The 19,625-nt window shown below is 45.5% G+C and overlaps 1 protein-coding gene across 3 annotated transcripts; it reads right to left on the bottom strand.

Annotated features, from left to right (window-relative positions):
• Nucleotides 1–7,189: 7,189 nt before the first annotated feature.
• Nucleotides 7,190–19,495, bottom strand: LOC129827358 (ras-related protein Rab-9B-like). Of its 3 annotated transcripts, none has more exons than XR_008755114.1 (4): nt 19,253–19,495; nt 11,949–12,282; nt 7,993–9,740; nt 7,190–7,924 (listed from the first exon to the last, which is right to left on the bottom strand). XR_008755114.1 is itself a non-coding variant. In XM_055888129.1 (3 exons), exons 2-3 carry the CDS (start codon nt 12,096–12,098, stop codon nt 9,282–9,284), a joined length of 609 nt encoding a protein of 202 aa, XP_055744104.1. In that variant the 5' UTR covers nt 12,099–12,282; nt 19,253–19,495; the 3' UTR covers nt 7,190–9,281. The 3 variants fall into 3 exon arrangements, 1 of the variants encoding a protein (XP_055744104.1); XR_008755115.1 differs by having other exon boundaries at nt 7,190–8,159; nt 8,204–9,740; XM_055888129.1 differs by having other exon boundaries at nt 7,190–9,740.
• Between the last annotated feature and the right edge of the window lie 130 nt (nt 19,496–19,625).

The following is a 19,625-nucleotide window of genomic DNA, read 5'->3' as shown; positions in this document are numbered from 1 at the left end:
CAAGGGTCAGATTGCATGTCATAGGGAGAGGGTCTCATGACAGACAGGAGAAAGGCTGAAGGCTTCTCTCAAAGGCCTGAATACAACCCTTCTGTGACGGACCCACTGCTGCACGACACCCCATCTGTTGGAGGTGATGGACCCTGTGAAGGGACTTGGAAAGAAAAGGCTTAACATTTGTTTGAATGAAGGGATTTCTCTGAGAAAAGGGACAACATTTTTAGTGAGTTTGTGCCATAGATTTCTGGTTGGTACAGATCAATAGGAGAAGTCTTTAATTTCTCTGATTTTAATGTTGAGATAGTAATGTTGTTACAGGTGCTTATTTTTATTTTTTTTAGCAACCTTCATGTTATTTAGAAGTTTAAAACATCTCTGAAGATGCTTGACACTGTATGGCACTGCATTGAGGTGATAGTATCATTGCGCCCCCTACTGGCAGTATATGTTGTAACGTTCGCAAGGGATGAGGGTCTGTTATAGAGGCAAAACAATGCAGTTTTTATATAGTTTTGTCTCTGTAGCTGTCTAGAAAATATTAGTAGTTATTGTATAACACCCTAGTACTTACTGTAGGTAAATGTACTAATCTTAACGACAATTCACACTTTGTTTAATCTCTTGCTAACAAAATATCTTGTAACATACTGTGAGTATGGGTTATCCAATTGGGTGGAAGCTTTATCCAACAGCTCAGGTTGGTTTTGTGAACTGACGGCTGGCTGTTGGTCTGTCTTTTTGTTGCTTTGTGTTTTATGATATGTTGGTTTGGCAATAAAAGATGGTCTGTCCTTTTTTTAAAGAAATTGTTCTCTCTGTTTCCGTCACGACCGGATATTGAACCCATGACGTCTGTGCTACTCCAGAAGGAATGGCTACTACTGTCGGAACCCAGAACCAAACCTTGTGTGTCCTGGCCAGCTAGTCAACGTGGCATTTAGTTATTCACATTTATGTGAAGTCTGCCACGGGAAACTAGGCCGCTCATCTCACAAGCATAGCTCACTGAACCAACTGTTACCTCTCAATATCAGTCAATGTTTTGTGTGAGAACCTATGCCATGCTGTTGTTGATTGACTTGGTGTTATAGTAAGCCATGTGCTCCTGGGACTGGTGGTGTGTTCTGTTTCTCTTCTCTATACAGATACTCTGCTGCCTCCACCTGGCAGTCAGACTACAGAAACTCTCTGCTGCCTCCACCTGGCAGTCAGACTACAGAAACTCTCTGCTGCCTCCACCTGGCAGTCAGACTACAGAAACTCACTGCTGCCTCAAGCTGGCAGTCAGACAGGTGGACAAGGAGGGAGAAGGAGAGGAAGAGCTACGAACTCCACAGAAGACTCCAGGACAGTTGAGGGACAATGTGCTCCCTTTACGCACCCCACATCATATCTGATAGTCTACCTCCTGACTGACCCCCTCATTCCTCCATGGTAACCCCCTGAGAAGGATCAGTTGGAGCTGACTCCCTAAACGTGAAGTGCCAGTTTCCCAGACCCAGATTAAGCCTAATCCTGGATTGAATAGCACTTTCAGTGGAGAATATCCACTGCGCTTGGTAAATGACTTGTACACGGTGGGAACGTGTTGGGTAGGAGACGGGCTTCTTCTTAAAGAACAACCACATACAAGTCAGCTCCTGTATTTGGTATGTATTGGATAGTATTCACACCTACATCAATTTGACTGCATCCCATATGGCACCCTATATAGTGCCTTCATTTTGACCAGGGGCCATGGGGCCGATTGCCTACATAGTGGGGCCGTGGGCCAATTTCCCTATATTTATATACATCTTTTTTTATTTTATCTTTATTTAACTAGGCAAGTCAGTTAAGAACAAATTCTTATTTTCAATGACGGCCTAGGAACAGTGGGTTAACTGCCTTGTTCAGGGGCCGATTCCCTATACGATGGGGCCGATTCCCTATATAGTGGGGCCGATTCCCTATATAGTGGGGCAAGGAAGCCGAGTCTCTATATAGTGGGGCCAGGAGACCGATTCTCTATATAGTGGGGCCATGAGGCCAATTCCCTATGTAGTGGGACCGATTCCCTGTATAGTGGGGCCGATTCCCTGTATAGTGGGACCGATTCCCTGTATAGTGGGACCGATTCCCTGTCTAGTGGGACCGATTCCCTGTCTAGTGGGGCAATGAGGCCAATTCTCTATATGGTGGGAGCAGGAGGCCGATTCTCTATATGGTGGGAACAGGAGGCCGATTCCCTAATGGTGGGAACAGGAGGCCGATTCTCTATATGGTGGGAACAGGAGGTCGATTCTCTATATGGTGGGAACAGGAGGCCGATTCTCTATATGGTGGGAACAGGAGGCCGATTCTCTAATGGTGGGAACAGGAGGCCGATTCTCTAATGGTGGGAACAGGAGGCCGATTCTCTATATGGTGGGAACAGGAGGCCGATTCTCTAATGGTGGGAACAGGAGGCCGATTCTCTATATGGTGGGAACAGGAGGCCGATTCTCTATATGGTGGGAGCAGGAGGCCGATTCTCTATATGGTGGGAGCAGGAGGCCGATTCTCTATATGGTGGGAACAGGAGGCCGATTCTCTATATGGTGGGAACAGGAGGCCGATTCTCTATATGGTGGGAACAGGAGGCCGATTCCCTAATGGTGGGAACAGGAGGCCGATTCTCTATATGGTGGGAACAGGAGGCCGATTCTCTAATGGTGGGAACAGGAGGCCGATTCTCTATATGGTGGGAACAGGAGGCCGATTCTCTATATGGTGGGAGCAGGAGGCCGATTCTCTATATGGTGGGAACAGGAGGTCGATTCTCTATATGGTGGGAACAGGAGGCCGATTCCCTGTATGGTGGGAACAGGAGGCCGATTCTCTATATGGTGGGAACAGGAGGCCGATTCTCTAATGGTGGGAACAGGAGGCCGATTCTCTACATGGTGGGAACAGGAGGTCGATTCTCTATATGGTGGGAACAGGAGGCCGATTCCCTAATGGTGGGAACAGGAGGCCGATTCTCTATATGGTGGGAACGGGAGGCCGATTCTCTAATGGTGGGAACAGGAGGCCGATTCTCTATATGGTGGGAACAGGAGGCCGATTCTCTATATGGTGGGAACAGGAGGCCGATTCTCTAATGGTGGGAACAGGAGGCCGATTCTCTATATGGTGGGAGCAGGAGGCCGATTCTCTATATGGTGGGAGCAGGAGGCCGATTCTCTATATGGTGGGAGCAGGAGGCCGATTCTCTATATGGTGGGAGCAGGAGGCCGATTCTCTATATGGTGGGAACAGGAGGCCGATTCTCTATATGGTGGGAACAGGAGGCCGATTCTCTATATGGTGGGAACAGGAGGCCGATTCCCTAATGGTGGGAACAGGAGGCCGATTCTCTATATGGTGGGAACAGGAGGCCGATTCTCTATATGGTGGGAACAGGAGGCCGACTCTCTATATGGTGGGAACAGGAGGCCGATTCTCTAATGGTGGGAACAGGAGGCCGATTCTCTAATGGTGGGAACAGGAGGCCGATTCTCTATATGGTGGGAACAGGAGGCCGATTCTCTAATGGTGGGAACAGGAGGCCGATTCTCTATATGGTGGGAACAGGAGGCCGATTCTCTAATGGTGGGAACAGGAGGCCGATTCCCTGTATAGTGGGACCGATTCCCTGTATGGTGGGAACAGGAGGCCGATTCCCTATATGGTGGGAACAGGAGGCCGATTCTCTAATGGTGGGAACAGGAGGCCGATTCCCTGTATGGTGGGAACAGGAGGCCGATTCCCTGTATAGTGGGGCCAGGAGGCCGATTCCCTGTATAGTGGGAACAGGAGGCCGATTCCCTATATGGTGGGAACAGGAGGCCGATTCTCTATATGGTGGGAACAGGAGGCCGATTCCCTGTATAGTGGGGCAATGAGGCCGATTCCCTATCTAGTGGGAACAGGAGGCCGATTCTCTATATTGTGGGAACAGGAGGCCGATTCCCTGTATGGTGGGAACAGGAGGCCAATTATCTATATGGTGGGAGCAGGAGGCCGATTCTCTATATGGTGGGAACAGGAGGTCGATTCTCTATATGGTGGGAACAGGAGGTCGATTCTCTATATGGTGGGAACAGGAGGCCGATTCCCTGTATGGTGGGAACAGGAGGCCGATTCTCTATATGGTGGGAACAGGAGGCCGATTCTCTATATGGTGGGAACAGGAGGTCGATTCCCTATATGGTGGGAACAGGAGGCCGATTCCCTTTATGGTGGGAACAGGAGGCCGATTCCCTTTATGGTGGGAACAGGAGGCCGATTCTCTATATGGTGGGAACAGGAGGCCGATTCCCTATATTGTGAGAACAGGAGGCCGATTCCCTGTATAGTGGGGCCAGGAGGCCGATTCCCTACATGGTGGGGCCAGGAGGCCGATTCCCTATATGGTGGGAACAGGAGGCCGATTCTCTATATGGTGGGAACAGGAGGCCGATTCTCTATATGGTGGGAACAGGAGGCCGATTCCCTTTATGGTGGGAACAGGAGGCCGATTCCCTTTATGGTGGGAACAGGAGGCCGATTCTCTATATGGTGGGAACAGGAGGCCGATTCCCTTTATGGTGGGAACAGGAGGCCGATTCCCTTTATGGTGGGAACAGGAGGCCGATTCTCTATATGGTGGGAACAGGAGGCCGATTCCCTTTATGGTGGGAACAGGAGGCCGATTCCCTATATGGTGGGAACAGGAGGCCGATTCCCTTTATGGTGGGAACAGGAGGCCGATTCTCTATATGGTGGGAACAGGAGGCCGATTCCCTTTATGGTGGGAACAGGAGGCCGATTCTCTAATGGTGGGAACAGGAGGCCGATTCTCTATATGGTGGGAACAGGAGGCCGATTCCCTAATGGTGGGAACAGGAGGCCAATTCTCTATATGGTGGGAACAGGAGGCCGATTCCCTTTATGGTGGGAACAGGAGGCCGATTCTCTAATGGTGGGAACAGGAGGCCGATTCTCTATATGGTGGGAACAGGAGGCCGATTCTCTATATGGTGGGAACAGGATGCCGATTCTCTATATGGTGGGAACAGGAGGCCGATTCTCTAATGGTGGGAACAGGAGGCCGATTCTCTATATGGTGGGAACAGGAGGCCGATTCTCTAATGGTGGGAACAGGAGGCCGATTCTCTATATGGTGGGAACAGGAGGCCGATACCCTTTATGGTGGGAACAGGAGGCCGATTCTCTATATGGTGGGAACAGGAGGCCGATTCTCTATATGGTGGGAACAGGAGGCCGATTCCCTTTATAGTGGGAACAGGAGGCCGATTCTCTATATAGTGGGAACAGGAGGCCGATTCTCTATATGGTGGGAACAGGAGGCCGATTCTCTATATGGTGGGAACAGGAGGCCGATTCCCTGTATGGTGGGAACAGGAGGCCGATTCCCTTTATAGTGGGAACAGGAGGCCGATTCCCTTTATAGTGGGAACAGGAGGCCGATTCTCTATATGGTGGGAACAGGAGGCCGATTCCCTTTATAGTGAGAACAGGAGGCCGATTCCCTTTATAGTGGGAACAGGAGGCCGATTCCCTTTATAGTGGGAACAGGAGGCCGATTCCCTTTATAGTGGGAACAGGAGGCCGATTCTCTGTATAGTGGGGCCAGGAGGCCGATTCTCTATATAGTGGGGCCAGGAGGCCGATTCCCTGTATAGTGGGGCCAGGGGGCTCTGGTCAAAAGTAGTGCACTATATATTGTATTAATCGGGGGCCATTTGGGAAGCAGCTCTGTAAAGGGACAGTCTTAACCTCCATAGGGGCAACGAGGGGAAGAGTGGTTTTAAGGAAGTTTTGATATTGGATTTGCAACAAGCAATCAACAGATATACAGTTATATTCCTACATCACAACTGTATGATAGTTCTACATTTCTTACTCAGCTCAAAGCAGACTAAACACTTGGGTGGAGTTTAAATGATTTCAGTCAGTTGGTACACTATTGAGGATTGAAACGATGGTACAGTATTATTTCAGGAATTAAAATGCCATTTACAATGTACATTAACCATGTCTTTGTGCACCGTGACAAGCCCAAAGGAAACAGAGTACATTGAAAAACAAAAACAGGGTCATCAGCATTGGTTAGTGGGGGTGAGACAAGACGGGTGAGACAAGACGGGTGAGACAAGACGGGTGAGGCAAGACGGGTGAGGCAAGACGGGTGAGACAAGACGGGTGAGACAAGACGGGTGAGACAAGACGGGTGAGACAAGACGGGTGAGGCAAGACGGGTGAGGCAAGACGGGTGAGGCAAGACGGGTGAGGCAAGACGGGTGAGGCAAGACGGGTGAGGCAAGACGGGTGAGACAAGACGGGTGAGGCAAGACGGGTGAGGCAAGACGGGTGAGGCAAGACGGGTGAGGCAAGACGGGTGAGGCAAGACGGGTGAGGCAAGACGGGTGAGGCAAGACGGGTGAGACAAGACGGGTGAGACAAGACGGGTGAGACAAGACGGGTGAGACAAGACGGGTGAGACAAGACGGGTGAGACAAGACGGGTGAGACAAGACGGGTGAGGCAAGACGGATGAGGCAAGACGGTGAGGAGACAAGAACTGTATGTTAAACAGAGTATGAAAGATTTAACACATTCTCAGGAATATAGTTTACCTAGCAGTAGAATGTGACTGACTTTAACCACCTCTTCTTCCTTTGGGTAAAAATAGATCACATGTATAGCTAACTGTTAAAACAAGGCATTCACATGTCTGTTAATACTTCTCGTTTGTTACGTACCATGACCTGGAACATTATAAATTGTTATTTTGTTAAACTGTTTTTCCTAAATATAACAGGCTGAGTCAAAATCAACACCTTCAATAGATACAGATGTAACATGAGAACAGAGTCAACATAACACATTGAACGGCTGGCTCTTTCACAGTGGACCCTTCTGCTGTACCAGACAGTCATTTAACTTGAATTGAGAGGCAGATTAAAGTTCTGTTTGTGTGTTATAAAGTCCTGATTAGATTGGTAAAAGTGAAGATACGAAGATGTGTAACTTTCCAGAACAGTTTCCATGCGGTAGACAGGCAAGGCAGTAGGGCTGAGAAACAAACCCTCACTCTTCCTTAGTGACACACCAACCCAAACACACGTTACATGGTAGAAAACCCACAGTAAATATCAGAACAAATGCACTTTTGAAAAGAGAAATGGATCTGCCATACGCCAAACAAAAACTGGCGTATCTATAGGGAACACGCTTTATTGAATACGAACGTTATATCGTTAACATTGAAGTGTCAAAAGAGAGGGATGTACCGTAGTAGGTAAGAGATGAAATTACAGCCGGTGTCTCCTACAACTCTCACACACAGGCTTTCTAGGAAGTGTTAGTCCTATAGGATATTTGGAGAGAATACTGGATCATCTGGTATACAGTCGTGGCCAAAAGGTTTGAGAATGACACAAATATTAATTTTCACAAAGTTTACTGCTTCAGTGTCTTTAGATATTTTTGTCAGATGTTACTATGGAATACTGAAGTATAATTACAAGCATTTCATAAGTGTCAAAGGCTTTTATTGACAATTACATGAAATTGATGCAAAGAGTCAATATTTGCAATGTTGACCCTTCTTTTTCAAGACCCTTTGGGAGAAAATCAAAGAAAATGTAATTCCTTTGTGCAGTAAACATTTCTCCTGGTACAGTAATGTGTGTAATCAATGTTGTCAGTTCTTAAACTGAACTGGAAAAAAAGTCCAGTCTATGTCATTGTATTAAATTATATTCCACCAGTCAGTCAACAGACCAGGTCTATGTCAGTGTATTATATTATATTCCACCAGTCAGTCAACAGACCAGGTCTATGTCAGTGTATTATATTATATTCCACCAGTCAGTCAACAAATGTAATGAGATGTGACAGTGTGATAGACAGGTACTCTGACCAGAACATGACTCTGAGATCTGACAGGGTGATGATCATGTTCTGGTCAGAGTACCTGTGAGACCTGACAGGGTGATGGCCATGTTCTGGTCAGAGTACCTGTGAGACCTGACAGGGTGATGATCATGTTCTGGTCAGAGTACCTGTGAGACCTGACAGGGTGATGATCATGTTCTGGTCAGAGTACCTGTGAGACCTGACAGGGTGATGGCCATGTTCTGGTCAGAGTACCTGTGAGATCTGACAGGGTGATTGTCATGTTCTGGTCAGAGTACCTGTGAGACCTGACAGGGTGATGATCATGTTCTGGTCAGAGTACCTGTGAGACCTGACAGGGTGATGATCATGTTCTGGTCAGAGTACCTGTGAGACCTGACAGGGTGATTGTCATGTTCTGGTCAGAGTACCTGTGAGATCTGACAGGGTGATGGCCATGTTCTGGTCAGAGTACCTGTGAGACCTGACAGGGTGATGATCATGTTCTGGTCAGAGTACCTGTGAGATCTGACAGGGTGATGGCCATGTTCTGGTCAGAGTACCTGTGAGACCTGACAGGGTGATGGCCATGTTCTGGTCAGAGTACCTGTGAGACCTGACAGGGTGATGGCCATGTTCTGGTCAGAGTACCTGTGAGACCTGACAGGGTGATGATCATGTTCTGGTCAGAGTACCTGTGAGATCTGACAGGGTGATGGCCATGTTCTGGTCAGAGTACCTGTGAGACCTGACAGGGTGATGGCCATGTTCTGGTCAGAGTACCTGTGAGACCTGACAGGGTGATGGCCATGTTCTGGTCAGAGTACCTGTGAGACCTGACAGGGTGATGATCATGTTCTGGTCAGAGTACCTGTGAGACCTTAGAAGACTTAGAGATGAATGAATGAGAATGTTGCTGTGCCACAAGCAGTCTGTGCTCTTGGAGAGGAGAACAGAAAGGACACATTAATAATATTATCAGATTAAAATGACTGTTATGTAGGAGGGCTAGGCCTATATGGTGAAAACACTACACAAGGCAGATACATGAAGCTGAAGCTGGCTGGATGTAGATAGCAGTTTTGTGATATACCGCAGAACGCAGACAGAGTTGAATAACATGGTGTACCTGTTACATTGTACCTCATTGATAACCTTCCAAAATCAGATGTGTTGATCATCCAATACGCTTCCAAATCAGTCTGAACCGACAACCTGACACTATTTAAAATCAGCTGTGTTGATAATCAGGTTGTCAGTAGCTTGTACCTGCATCATCATCATCATCATCATCATCAGTGGAGAGCTCCCAGAGTGCTACAGGCTAGACAGAGAGGACTCAGGGAGGAGCTAGCTCCGACCAGTCCTTTCAACCAATCAGCAGCAAGAAGAGCGCGGTACTTTACGGTTGCCGTGGAGATCGATAGTGCTACTCAACAATGTGTGGTCGATCTGATCCTCCGCCGCCAGAACCTCCAGTACCGCTGCCTCAAACGCCACTCCCACGTTCGTATCGTCCTTTGCACTGGTCTCGAAGTAGGGACAACAACCGTTCTCCTCGCACCAGGCCCGAGCCTCGTCCTCCCCCACCTCCCTCCCCTCTTTGTCCACCTTGTTGCCCAGTACAACGAAGGGGAACCTCTCTGGGTCTCGTACATCAGAGTAAAACATGAACTCTTTCTTCCAGCTGACCAGGTTCTGGAAGCTGTGCAGGTCGTCTACAGCGAAGGTGAGGAGGCAGCAGTCGGCGCCACGGTAGAACGGCGTCCTCAGGGACTTGAAGCGCTCCTGACCAGCCGTGTCCCAGATCTGAAGGGTCACCAGGCGCCCGTCCACCTGGAGAGAGGAAGTGAATGAAAACGTTTATTGTACCGAAGAGAAACCTTTATGGCTCCCAAAAAGGATTAGATTTGTACATAGTATGCACAGCAATCATAAAGATAAAACAGACAGGGGAAGAATCAATGACAGTAACACAGCATATAATACATTTATAAAAACACATTCTGTGGGGTCAAAAAGTAGTCCACTGCACTAGCCTATATAGAGAATAGGGTGCAAAGTCAAACTATAAAACAATTGAACAAATAACTGCTCAACCCCCCCCCCCCCCCCCCCTCTCCGGGAATAGAAATTAACGAACTGAATTAGAAACTGTATCCACGTTGTCTGCTGTAGTTCTTGCTTGAGATGAATGTATGTACATAAAGTGCATTCAGAAAGTTCAGACCCCTTGACTTTTTCCACATTTGGTTACGTTACAGCCTTATTCTAAAATAGATTAAATTGTCCCCCCCCCCCCCCCCCGTAATCTAGACACAATACACCATAATGACAAATCAAAAACAGGTTTAGACATTTTTGCAAATGTATTAAAAACAAAAAGCTGAGTACTCAGAAAAAAGCTGAGTACTCAGTACTTTGTTGAAGCACATTAAGCAGCGATTACAGCCTCGAGTCTTCTTGGGTATGACGCTACACGCTTGGCACGCCTGTATTTGGGGGGGTTTCTCCCATTCTTCTCTGCAGATCGTCTCAAGCCCTGTAAGGATGGATGGGGAGCGTCGCTGTGCAGCTATTTTCACGTGTCTCCAGAGATGTTCAAGTCTGGGCCACTCAAGGACATTCAGAGACTTTTCCCCAAGCCACTCCTGCGTTGTCTTGGCTGTGTGCTTAGGGTCATTGTCCTGTTGGAATGTGAACCTTCGCCCCAGTCTGAGCACTCTGGAGCAGGTTGTCATCAAAGCTCTCTCTGTACTTGCACCATTCAATCTTTCCCTCGATCACTATCACCACCATACTTCACCGTGAGGTTAGGGTTCACCGTAGGAATGGTGCCAGGTTTCCTCCAGATGTGACGCTTGGCATTCAGGCCAAAGAGTTCAATCTTGGTTTCATCAGACCAGAGAATCTTGTTTATCATGGTCTAAGAGTCTTTAGGTGCCATTTGGCAAACTCCAAATGGGCTGTCATGTGCCTTTTACTGAGAAGTGGCTTCCATCAGGCAACTCTCAGGCAACTCTACCATAAAGGCCTGATTGGTGGAGTGCTGCAGAGATGGTTGTACTTCTGGAAGGTTTTCCCATCTCCACAGAGGAATTCTGGAGCTCTGTCAGAGTTGACCATCGGGTTCTTGGTCACCTTCCTGACCAAGGCCCTTCTCCCCCGATTGCTCAGTTTGGCCGGGCGGAGAGCTCTAGGAAGAGTCTTGGTGGTTCCAAACTTCTGCCATTGTGTTCTTGGGGATCTTCCATGCTACAGAATTTTTTTGGCACCCTTCCCCAGATCTGTGACTCGACACAATCCTGTCTCTGAGCTCTACGGACAATTCCTTCGACCTCATAGCTTGGTTTTTACTCTGACATGCACTGTCAACTGTGGGACCTTATATAGACAGGTCTGCCTTTCCAAATCATGTGCATTCAATTGAATTAACCACAGGTGGACTCCAACTTGTAGCAACATCAAGGATGATCAATGGAAACAGGATGCACCTGATCTCAATTTCGAGTCTCATAACAAGGGGTCTGAATACTTATGTAAATAAGTTTATAAAACCTAAAAACCTGTTTTCTCTTTGTCATTATGGGGTATTGTGATGTCGTTATGGGGTATTGTGATGTCATTATGGGATATTGTGTGTAGATTGATGAGGACATTTTTGTTTAATCCATTTTAGAATAAGGCTGTAATGTAACAAAATGGTGGAAAAAGTCCAGGGGACTGAATACTTTCTAGATGAACTGAAGGTATGCATGTGGTGATGTGGTGCTGTGGGGATGCGGTGATGTGGTGCTGTGGTGATGTGGTTCGTTGAGATGCAATACATTTCCAGAAGGGGACACAATAATAATTATTATTATTCAATTTCAGACAGAGCTTGGCTCTATCTCCTCACCTCCTTCTCAATCTCATTGGAGGAGAAGGTCCAAGGTCCAAGGTCCCCCCCCCCCGTCCCGTCCCCCCCTTATTTTGCAGTTTGAGAAGGCAGCAAGGAGATAATGCGAAGAATTAAAAAAATACTCATTCAGAAACAGCTCTGACCTCCAGGTCTCTGTTGAGGAACTCGACCCCGATGGTGTGGAAGGACTGGGAGTCGAAGCGGTCCGTGACGTAGCGGTTCATTAAGGAAGACTTTCCCACGCCACCATCCCCCAGCAGAATCACCTTTAACAGCAGGCTCTTCCCGCTCATCACAAACCTTCCTCTGCTGCTAGGCGGCGCAGCTCACCAGGCCATTCCAAGACCAGGCCCCCTCCCTCCGCTGGCAGGCTGGCTAGCCTGGAGCCGAGCCTCCTAGCCGGGTTACTGATCACTGTGACCCAGCCTCCACCTCGATGCTAGGCTACTGGGCCAGTACTAGCAGGGTCAATGCAACCTGAAGGATGAGCAGAGAGATTTTTTTTTAAACAATCAAATGTTATTGGTATTTGGAAGATGTTACAGGTGTAGCGAAATGCTTATGCTCCAAAAGCACATTAATGCCCAACAATACACACATCCCAGAAATGTAAAGGGAATTAAGAAATATTAGAATGAGCAATGTCAGAGTCTGGAAAAAAATATATATGTTTATGATGGTGTGTATAGACAGTACATGAATAGAAAAGGTGTGTACAGCAGTAGTTATATAGGATGAGCCTCGACTAGAATTCAGTACATACATATAAAGTGGGTGAAACAGTATGTAAACATTATTAAAGTGACCAGTGTTCAATGACTATGTACATAGGGCAGCAGTCTCTAAGGTTCAGGGCAGGGTACTGGGCGGAGGCTAGTTACAGTGACTAAGGTTCAGGGCAGGGTACTGGGTGGTAGCCGGCTAGTTACAGTGACTAAGGTTCAGGGCAGGCTACTGGGTGGTAGCCGGCTAGTTACAGTGACTAAGGTTCAGGGAAGGGTACTGGGCAGAGGCTGGCTAGTGGCCGGCTAGTGGTGTTTAACAGTCTAATGGCCTGGAGATAGAAGCTGTTTTTCAGTCTCTCGGTTCCAGCTTTGATGCTCCTGTACTGTCTCCACCTTCTAGATGGCGGGTGAACAGGATGTGGCTCGGGTGGCTGAGGTCCTTGATGATCTTCTTGTCCTTCCTGTGACACCGGGTGCTGTAGATGTCATGGAGGGCAGGCAGTGTGCCCCCGGTGATGTGTTGGGCTGAAAGCACCACCCGACGGTGCAGTTGCCTTTCCAGGTGGTGATACAGTCTGACAGGATGCTGTCAATGGTGCATCTGTAGAAGTTAGTGAGTTTCTTAGAGTCCAAGCCAAATTTCTTCAACCTCCTGGACGTTGAAGAGGCGGTGTTGCGCCTTTGTCACCAAACTGTCTGTGTGGATAGACCATTTCAGGTGGTCAGTGATGTGCACCCCGAGGACCTTTAAGCTTTTCACTCTCTCCACTGTGGCTCGTCGATGTGGATGGGGGCGTGCTCATTCTGCTGTCTCCTGAAGTCCACGATAAGCTCCTTAATTTTGTTGACGTTGAGGGAGAGGTTATTTTCCTGGCACCACTCCACCAGAGCCCTCACCTCCTCCCTGTAGGCTGTCTCGTCATTGTTAGTAATCAGGCCTACTACTGTTGTGTCGTCTGCAAACTTGATTGAGTTGGAGACGTGTGGCCACGCAGTCATGGGTGAACAGTGAGTTTGTAAGGTGGCTGAGCATGCAGCCTTGTGGGGCCCCTGTGTTGAGGATCAGCGTAGTGGAGGTGTTGTTGGCTACCTTCACCATCTGGGGGTCGTTAGGAAGTCCAGGACCCAGTTGCATAGGGCAGTGTTCAGACCCAGGGACCCAAACTTAGTGATGAGCTTTGAAGGCACTATGGTGTTGAAGATAATGCTGTTCATCGACTACTGCTCTCTTACATAGGTATTCCTATTGTCCAGATGGGCTAGGGTAGTGTGCAGTGCGATGGCGATTGTGTCATCCGTGGATCTGTTGGGGTAGTATGCAAATTGTAGTGGGTCGGGTAAGGTGAAGGTGATATAATCCTTAACTAGCTTCTCAAAGCACAGAAGTAATTTAGTTCAGTTACCTTCACTTTCTTGGGTACAGGAACAATGGTGGACATCTTGAAGCAAGTGCGGACAGCAGACTGGGATAGGGAGAGATTTAATATGTCCGTAAACACTCCAGCCAGCTGGTCTAAACATGCTCTGAGGAAGCAGACAGGGATGACGTCTGGGCCGGCAGCCTTGCGAGGGGTAACACACTTAAATGTCTTACTCACGTCGGCCACACCGGTGGAGGCCCTACGTTTTCCCCGTAGTGGGCAAAGGTGTTTAGCTTGTCCGAGAGCGTCGGTGTACGCAACGTAGCTGGTTTCCCCTTTATAATCCGTGATTGTCTGTAGACCCCGCCACATACGTCTCATGTCTGAGCCGTTGAATTGCAACTCCACTGTTTCTGTACTGAAGATGTGTCTGTTTGACTGCCTTACGGAGGGCATAGCTGGACTGTTTTACTCATCCATGTTCCCAGTCATCGTGGTTAAATGCAGTGGTTCGTGCTTTCAAATTTGCGTGAATGCTGCCTTTTGGCTTGGATAAGTTCTACTCGTCACAGTGGGAACAACATCGTCTATGCACTTCCTGATCAATTCAGTAACTGAGTCAGCGTATACATCAATGTTTTTTTTTGTTGAGACAACCCAGAACATTTCCCAGTCCGCATTATCAAAACAATCTTGAAGCATAAATTCCGATTGGTCAGACCAACGTTGAACAGTCCTTACCACGGGTATTTCCTGTTTCAGTTTCTGCCTATAGGAAGGGAGAAGCAGAATGTAGGTGTGATCTGATTTGCCGAAGGAAGAGGGCCTTGTAGCCTTCCTGGAAAGGGGAGTAGCAATGGTAAAGAATTATTGATGAGCAAGTAGCGCAGGCGATGTGTTTATAAAACTTTGGAAGCGTTTTCCTCAGATTTGCTTTATTAAAGTCCCCAGCCAAATTAAATGTGGCCTCATTATATGCGGTTTCCAGTTTGTACAAAGTCCAGCGTAGTTCCTCGAGAGCCGTCATGTGTCGGCTTGAGGGGGAATATACACGGCCGTGACGATAGCCAAAGAAAATTATCTTCGGGAGGTAATGCGGTCGGCATTTGATAGTGAGGTATTCCATATCGGGAGAACAAAAGGACTTGAGTTCCTGTACGTTACTGTTGCGTTTACGCACTGAAGGTAGGTGAGGAGTCAAACGCAGGAGAGCAGAGATGTCAGTATAGCGTATATTTTAATCAGGGCAAGTCCAAAAACACTGTACAATACCCCAAAACAATGGGAACTAACAGTACTCCCGTAAGGCGCAAAAACACAACGCACCTTACTATAATAACCACACGCGAAATGCACTGAGTAAAGCCTCCACAAGCAACAAGAAAAATAATCCCGCACAAACCTAAGTGGGGAAACAGGGGTAAATATACACACAGAAATTAAAGCAAATGAAAACCAGGTGTGAATGAACCAAAGACAAAACAAACGGAAAAGGAAACATGGATCGGTGATGGCTAATAGGCTGGCGACGCCGACCGCCGAGCACCGCCCGAACAGGGAGAGGAACCACCTTCGGTGGAAGTCGTGACTGTTACCACAATCACATCATGAGTAGTTAATCATGAAACACACCTCCGCCTCTCTCTTTCCCGGACAGTTCTTTCTTCTTGTCCATGCGATGTACGGAGAACCCCGCTGGCTGTATGGACAGGTACAATATACCTGGAGAGAGCCATGATTCCATGAAACAGAGCATGTTACAGTCCCTGATGTCTCTCTTGAAGGAGATCCTCGCCCTGAGCGTGTCTACTTTATTTTCCAGGGACTGAACGTTTAAGAATAATATACTCGGAAGTGGTGGATGGTATGCATGCCTTCTGAGTCAGACTAAAAACCCACTCCGTATCCCTCTTCTCGTCGGCGGCATCTTGGAGCAGTGGAAATGCCTCTGGGGGTACGAACAAGAGATCCAATTCAGGAAAATCTCATTTCTGGTTGACATGCTGGTGAGGGACCACCTATCTAATATCCAAAAGTTATTTTCAGCTGTAGGTAATAATGAAAGAAATGTTCTGAACAAGTAATATAACAAACAACAAAAACAAAATACTGCAAAGTTGGCTACAAGGTAGGAATAGGGAGACCAAGTCTGTCAGCGCCATCTTGTACTTGTCAGTTAACAGCAGCACTATTATCTATATATATATATATATATATATATATATATATATATAATTGGCTTTGTGTTCATGAGAGGCCGAAGACCTAACAGCAACCTGAGAGATACATGCTGGAAGATACTAACAATGAACACCATAATTTAGGCCTAGACAAAACAACATCCTGTCTTTCACCAGGAGGACAAGTGGAGAGAGAGACTAGCTAGAGACAGAACAAAAGAGAATGGTTACTAAAACTGACAAACTCAAATAGCAGCAGATTTTAAAAAAATAAAAAATAAAATACTGATACAGCAACATAATCTCTCTTCCAAAACCCCTTGTATATGGAGCGCCATAAATCTGGTAACCTAGACTAACAACAGAACAACTATTTGGAAGTGATGTCCCTCCTGTCTGAGTTGTGCTAGGTAATGTAAGGTCACTAGATATATGTAAGGTCACCAGGGTGGTTGTCCTCAGGAACACCTGATAGGGGTGAATGACTCTGAGAAGAAACTCCCCCTCTCACAAACCCAGGGATTGGTTGAGCTGGAGATTGGCAAGTCATAAAATGTACTACTACTGATGAGCTAAAGTTCCTCTGCTGTACATCACGATTCCCATGTTGTTGATAATGTAGAGACAGGAAGCAACCCTGAACCCGTGTACAGTATGGCTTAAAATCACAGGGAAGAAATACGTATTAATGCTGCAAGTGACGTGGTTCTTGATTTACAATACAGCTTTAGTAAACTGCTTGTTGTTATGCCACATATGAGATATCCCAATAGATAGTTAGGTAGTTAGCTAACTCACAACAACTCAGAATGTATCCTCCAATACCAGAGACTTTCATGACAACAACGATGAGTCAGGAAGATGAGCACTCGACTGACTCAGGAACACATGCCAACAACAAAAAAGTTCCACCATAATTCGTCTTGGATCACTAAGATTAGGATCTGTATTGATCTATTTCATAATTATTGTTATGTTTATTGATAAGATATTAAGCATTTTTACCACAATTTACCAATGCAAAAATTCTCATTACCGCAATAGTTTTGGAAGTCCAAAAAAGTCAAAAAATCAAACAGGTAAATGTATAATATCTTGTTTTGTTTTTACATTCCTCACCTAATAAAAAGGCCTGAGTTAAAACATGACACTGAAATCAAATATTTAAAAATGTATAAACATTTATTTAGCAATTTCACTCATTACCGCAACAATATTTTCTGACAAATTGTCACAATTACTTGTGTATGTATACGTTATTTTTATGTACACAATTGGATAAACAAAATACAAACTAAGAATAAGCCAAAATGGCAAAAGTATACGTTCGATTTTTTCCTAAATATTAGTGCATTATGGTAATGATAAGCAGGTTTCGGAGATGAGAATGGATGTTTTAGTAATGAGTGTTGCATAGTTTTCCATTGGAAAACTGTACTGAACTCTAATCAGAGATTCAGTAACCCAATACATCATCAAACTGTCATTTGTTAATCCCAAATGACTAGCATAAAACTAAAATCATGGATTTTAATGCAATTGACTGAAACACCCCTTATTATAGCATAATGACAAAAAAAAGTGACTTAAATAAATCAAAAGGTTTTTATGGGTAATATTGGCATATTGGGACATGGATGTGTTTGGTTCTAAGGTATTTTAGATGCATTTCTAAATTGAATGGGATCCTGCGAGCAAATGGCGTAACATGATATGCCTATAAAATATCTAAATATGGACAAGCAACTGTCTTGGGATATCTAACAAAAGTATAGGTAAGCGCTTAAACAGGCTCATGTCAAATTGGGGAATATCCTTTAGGTGGTGGTTGCTCTTTGCTGAAACACAAACTCCAGATTGTGGCTTTAAGTAAATTAAAATGGGGTTTATAAACCCAGATTTCTTGACTGCCCCCTACTTAATCAAATTACTATTTTACAAAAACAAATCTATACAATAAGTGTAAGCAGTGGTCCTAGTAAATAATTAACGTTACCAGCATAACACACCCATTGACTATACATTAGAATTAGCTTATTTTCATTACCAAAACTGACCCTAAAAATGAGGCAGGAATGAGATGTGTGTTTTGTAATGACAGGCCCTTAGCTCAATCTACCAGTAATAGGAGACTGCCATTATGACTCAAAACAATTGACCACATCAGTAAAGCCCATTCATGCCTCCATGTTGGTAAGGTAAATGGGTCTTTAAGTTTTTCCCAATTTTAGCTTTTTAGTCATTAGGGTAATGAGAAGGTTAAGTGTCTAAAGAGGGTGTTTGAGAATAAGATTCTCCTTCTGAAGGCATATAAAAAGGTTGCATTTTATTTTTTTATAAAAAAGAAACTTGAAGAAATTAAATGAACTTGTGCTCATCTGAGAACTGCTCCTCTGACGCATCATGGGGAATACAACTTCATTGTAAAAAAAAAGGTTTGAAGTTTTTACAGCAACTTACATGTCCAAAGACACTATTTTTACATAAACAAATATTAGATTCATGTAAACTTCTATTAACGTATACAATTTTATGATTTATGGACAAACTACAGCAAAATATTTTGTGTTTTATTCAAATAAGTTAGCGAGGTTTTTCTAAAGTAAAATGTAATTTTTTAAAATGACCCGAGAATTTTACCTGGAAGCATTTCGGTGCATACAATTCAGGCGAAAATGTCAAATGTATATAAACATAGACACTGTGCCATAAACTAGGCATCTTCATCTTTAGAATTATATTTTATTCTTGCAGATACAGCATGGTTTTCTAACTCAATTTGCTAGCGCCATGGTTACAGCTGGTTTCATGAGAATCAACCAATGAACGTAGTAGCTAACCTCAACTAACTGCTATAGTTGTTATTTTAATGTAGATAATAAAATCTGAGTGTTCCCATTTCGTAAATGTATTACACGGGACATCTAGCTAGATATAGGGATGAATAGCTAGCAAATGAAATGGCGACTATGTAATGATGATGATGATTTTTTTTTAAAGCCAGACAGACTGTTACCGTTAGCTAGCTATATTTAGTGGATGGGTTGTGATGTTGACATCAATTGTTCTGAATTATTCAACTAAACTACGAATAAACAGACCGATTTGATCACACGTGCAACATAATCAATATTACTACATGTGACTGCATTAATTTAAGGAGTAAAATCGTTTTCGTTACCTCATTCTATACCATGATATGAGTCGTGGCTTGCCCAGTTTTGCATCTGAAATTTGATGTGCTATGAACTCGCTTGTTGGGGTTGCAGTGCGTCCCAAGTCTTTTACAGTCCAGGGTAATCGTCAGTCAAAACAGGTGCGTTTTGCAACGAAAACGAGAGTTGCTATTGGACAAATGCAGGTTGTTCAGCTCCGTTTGATTCGGTTTGCTTCTGTTTAAGAACCGTTTTGCAACAGAATACGCGTAATGAATACGCCCTAGAGTTCAGTCGCGACGCCTGGTCCTAAAGTCCGCAAAGCTTAGCAATTCCTGGTCCATTTATTTATTTTGCTGTCAAATTTGCTCCATCCTCTGTGAGTCTGGATACTTCAAC

Source organism: Salvelinus fontinalis, chromosome 29 (assembly GCF_029448725.1).
Source record: "Salvelinus fontinalis isolate EN_2023a chromosome 29, ASM2944872v1, whole genome shotgun sequence".
NCBI classification, from domain to species: Eukaryota; Metazoa; Chordata; class Actinopteri; order Salmoniformes; family Salmonidae; genus Salvelinus; species Salvelinus fontinalis.
This window is presented reverse-complemented; position numbering and strand designations above follow the sequence as displayed.

Excerpts from the sequence above, each read along its gene's own strand:
- LOC129827358 (XM_055888129.1), bottom strand. The coding sequence starts at position 12,098 with ATGAGCGGGAAGAGCCTGCTGTTAAAGGTGATTCTGCTGGGGGATGGT. Across the intron at positions 9,741-11,948 it reads TCCTCAACAGAGACCTGGAG|GTGGACGGGCGCCTGGTGAC; the intron begins GTCAGAGCTGTT and ends TCCTCTCTCCAG.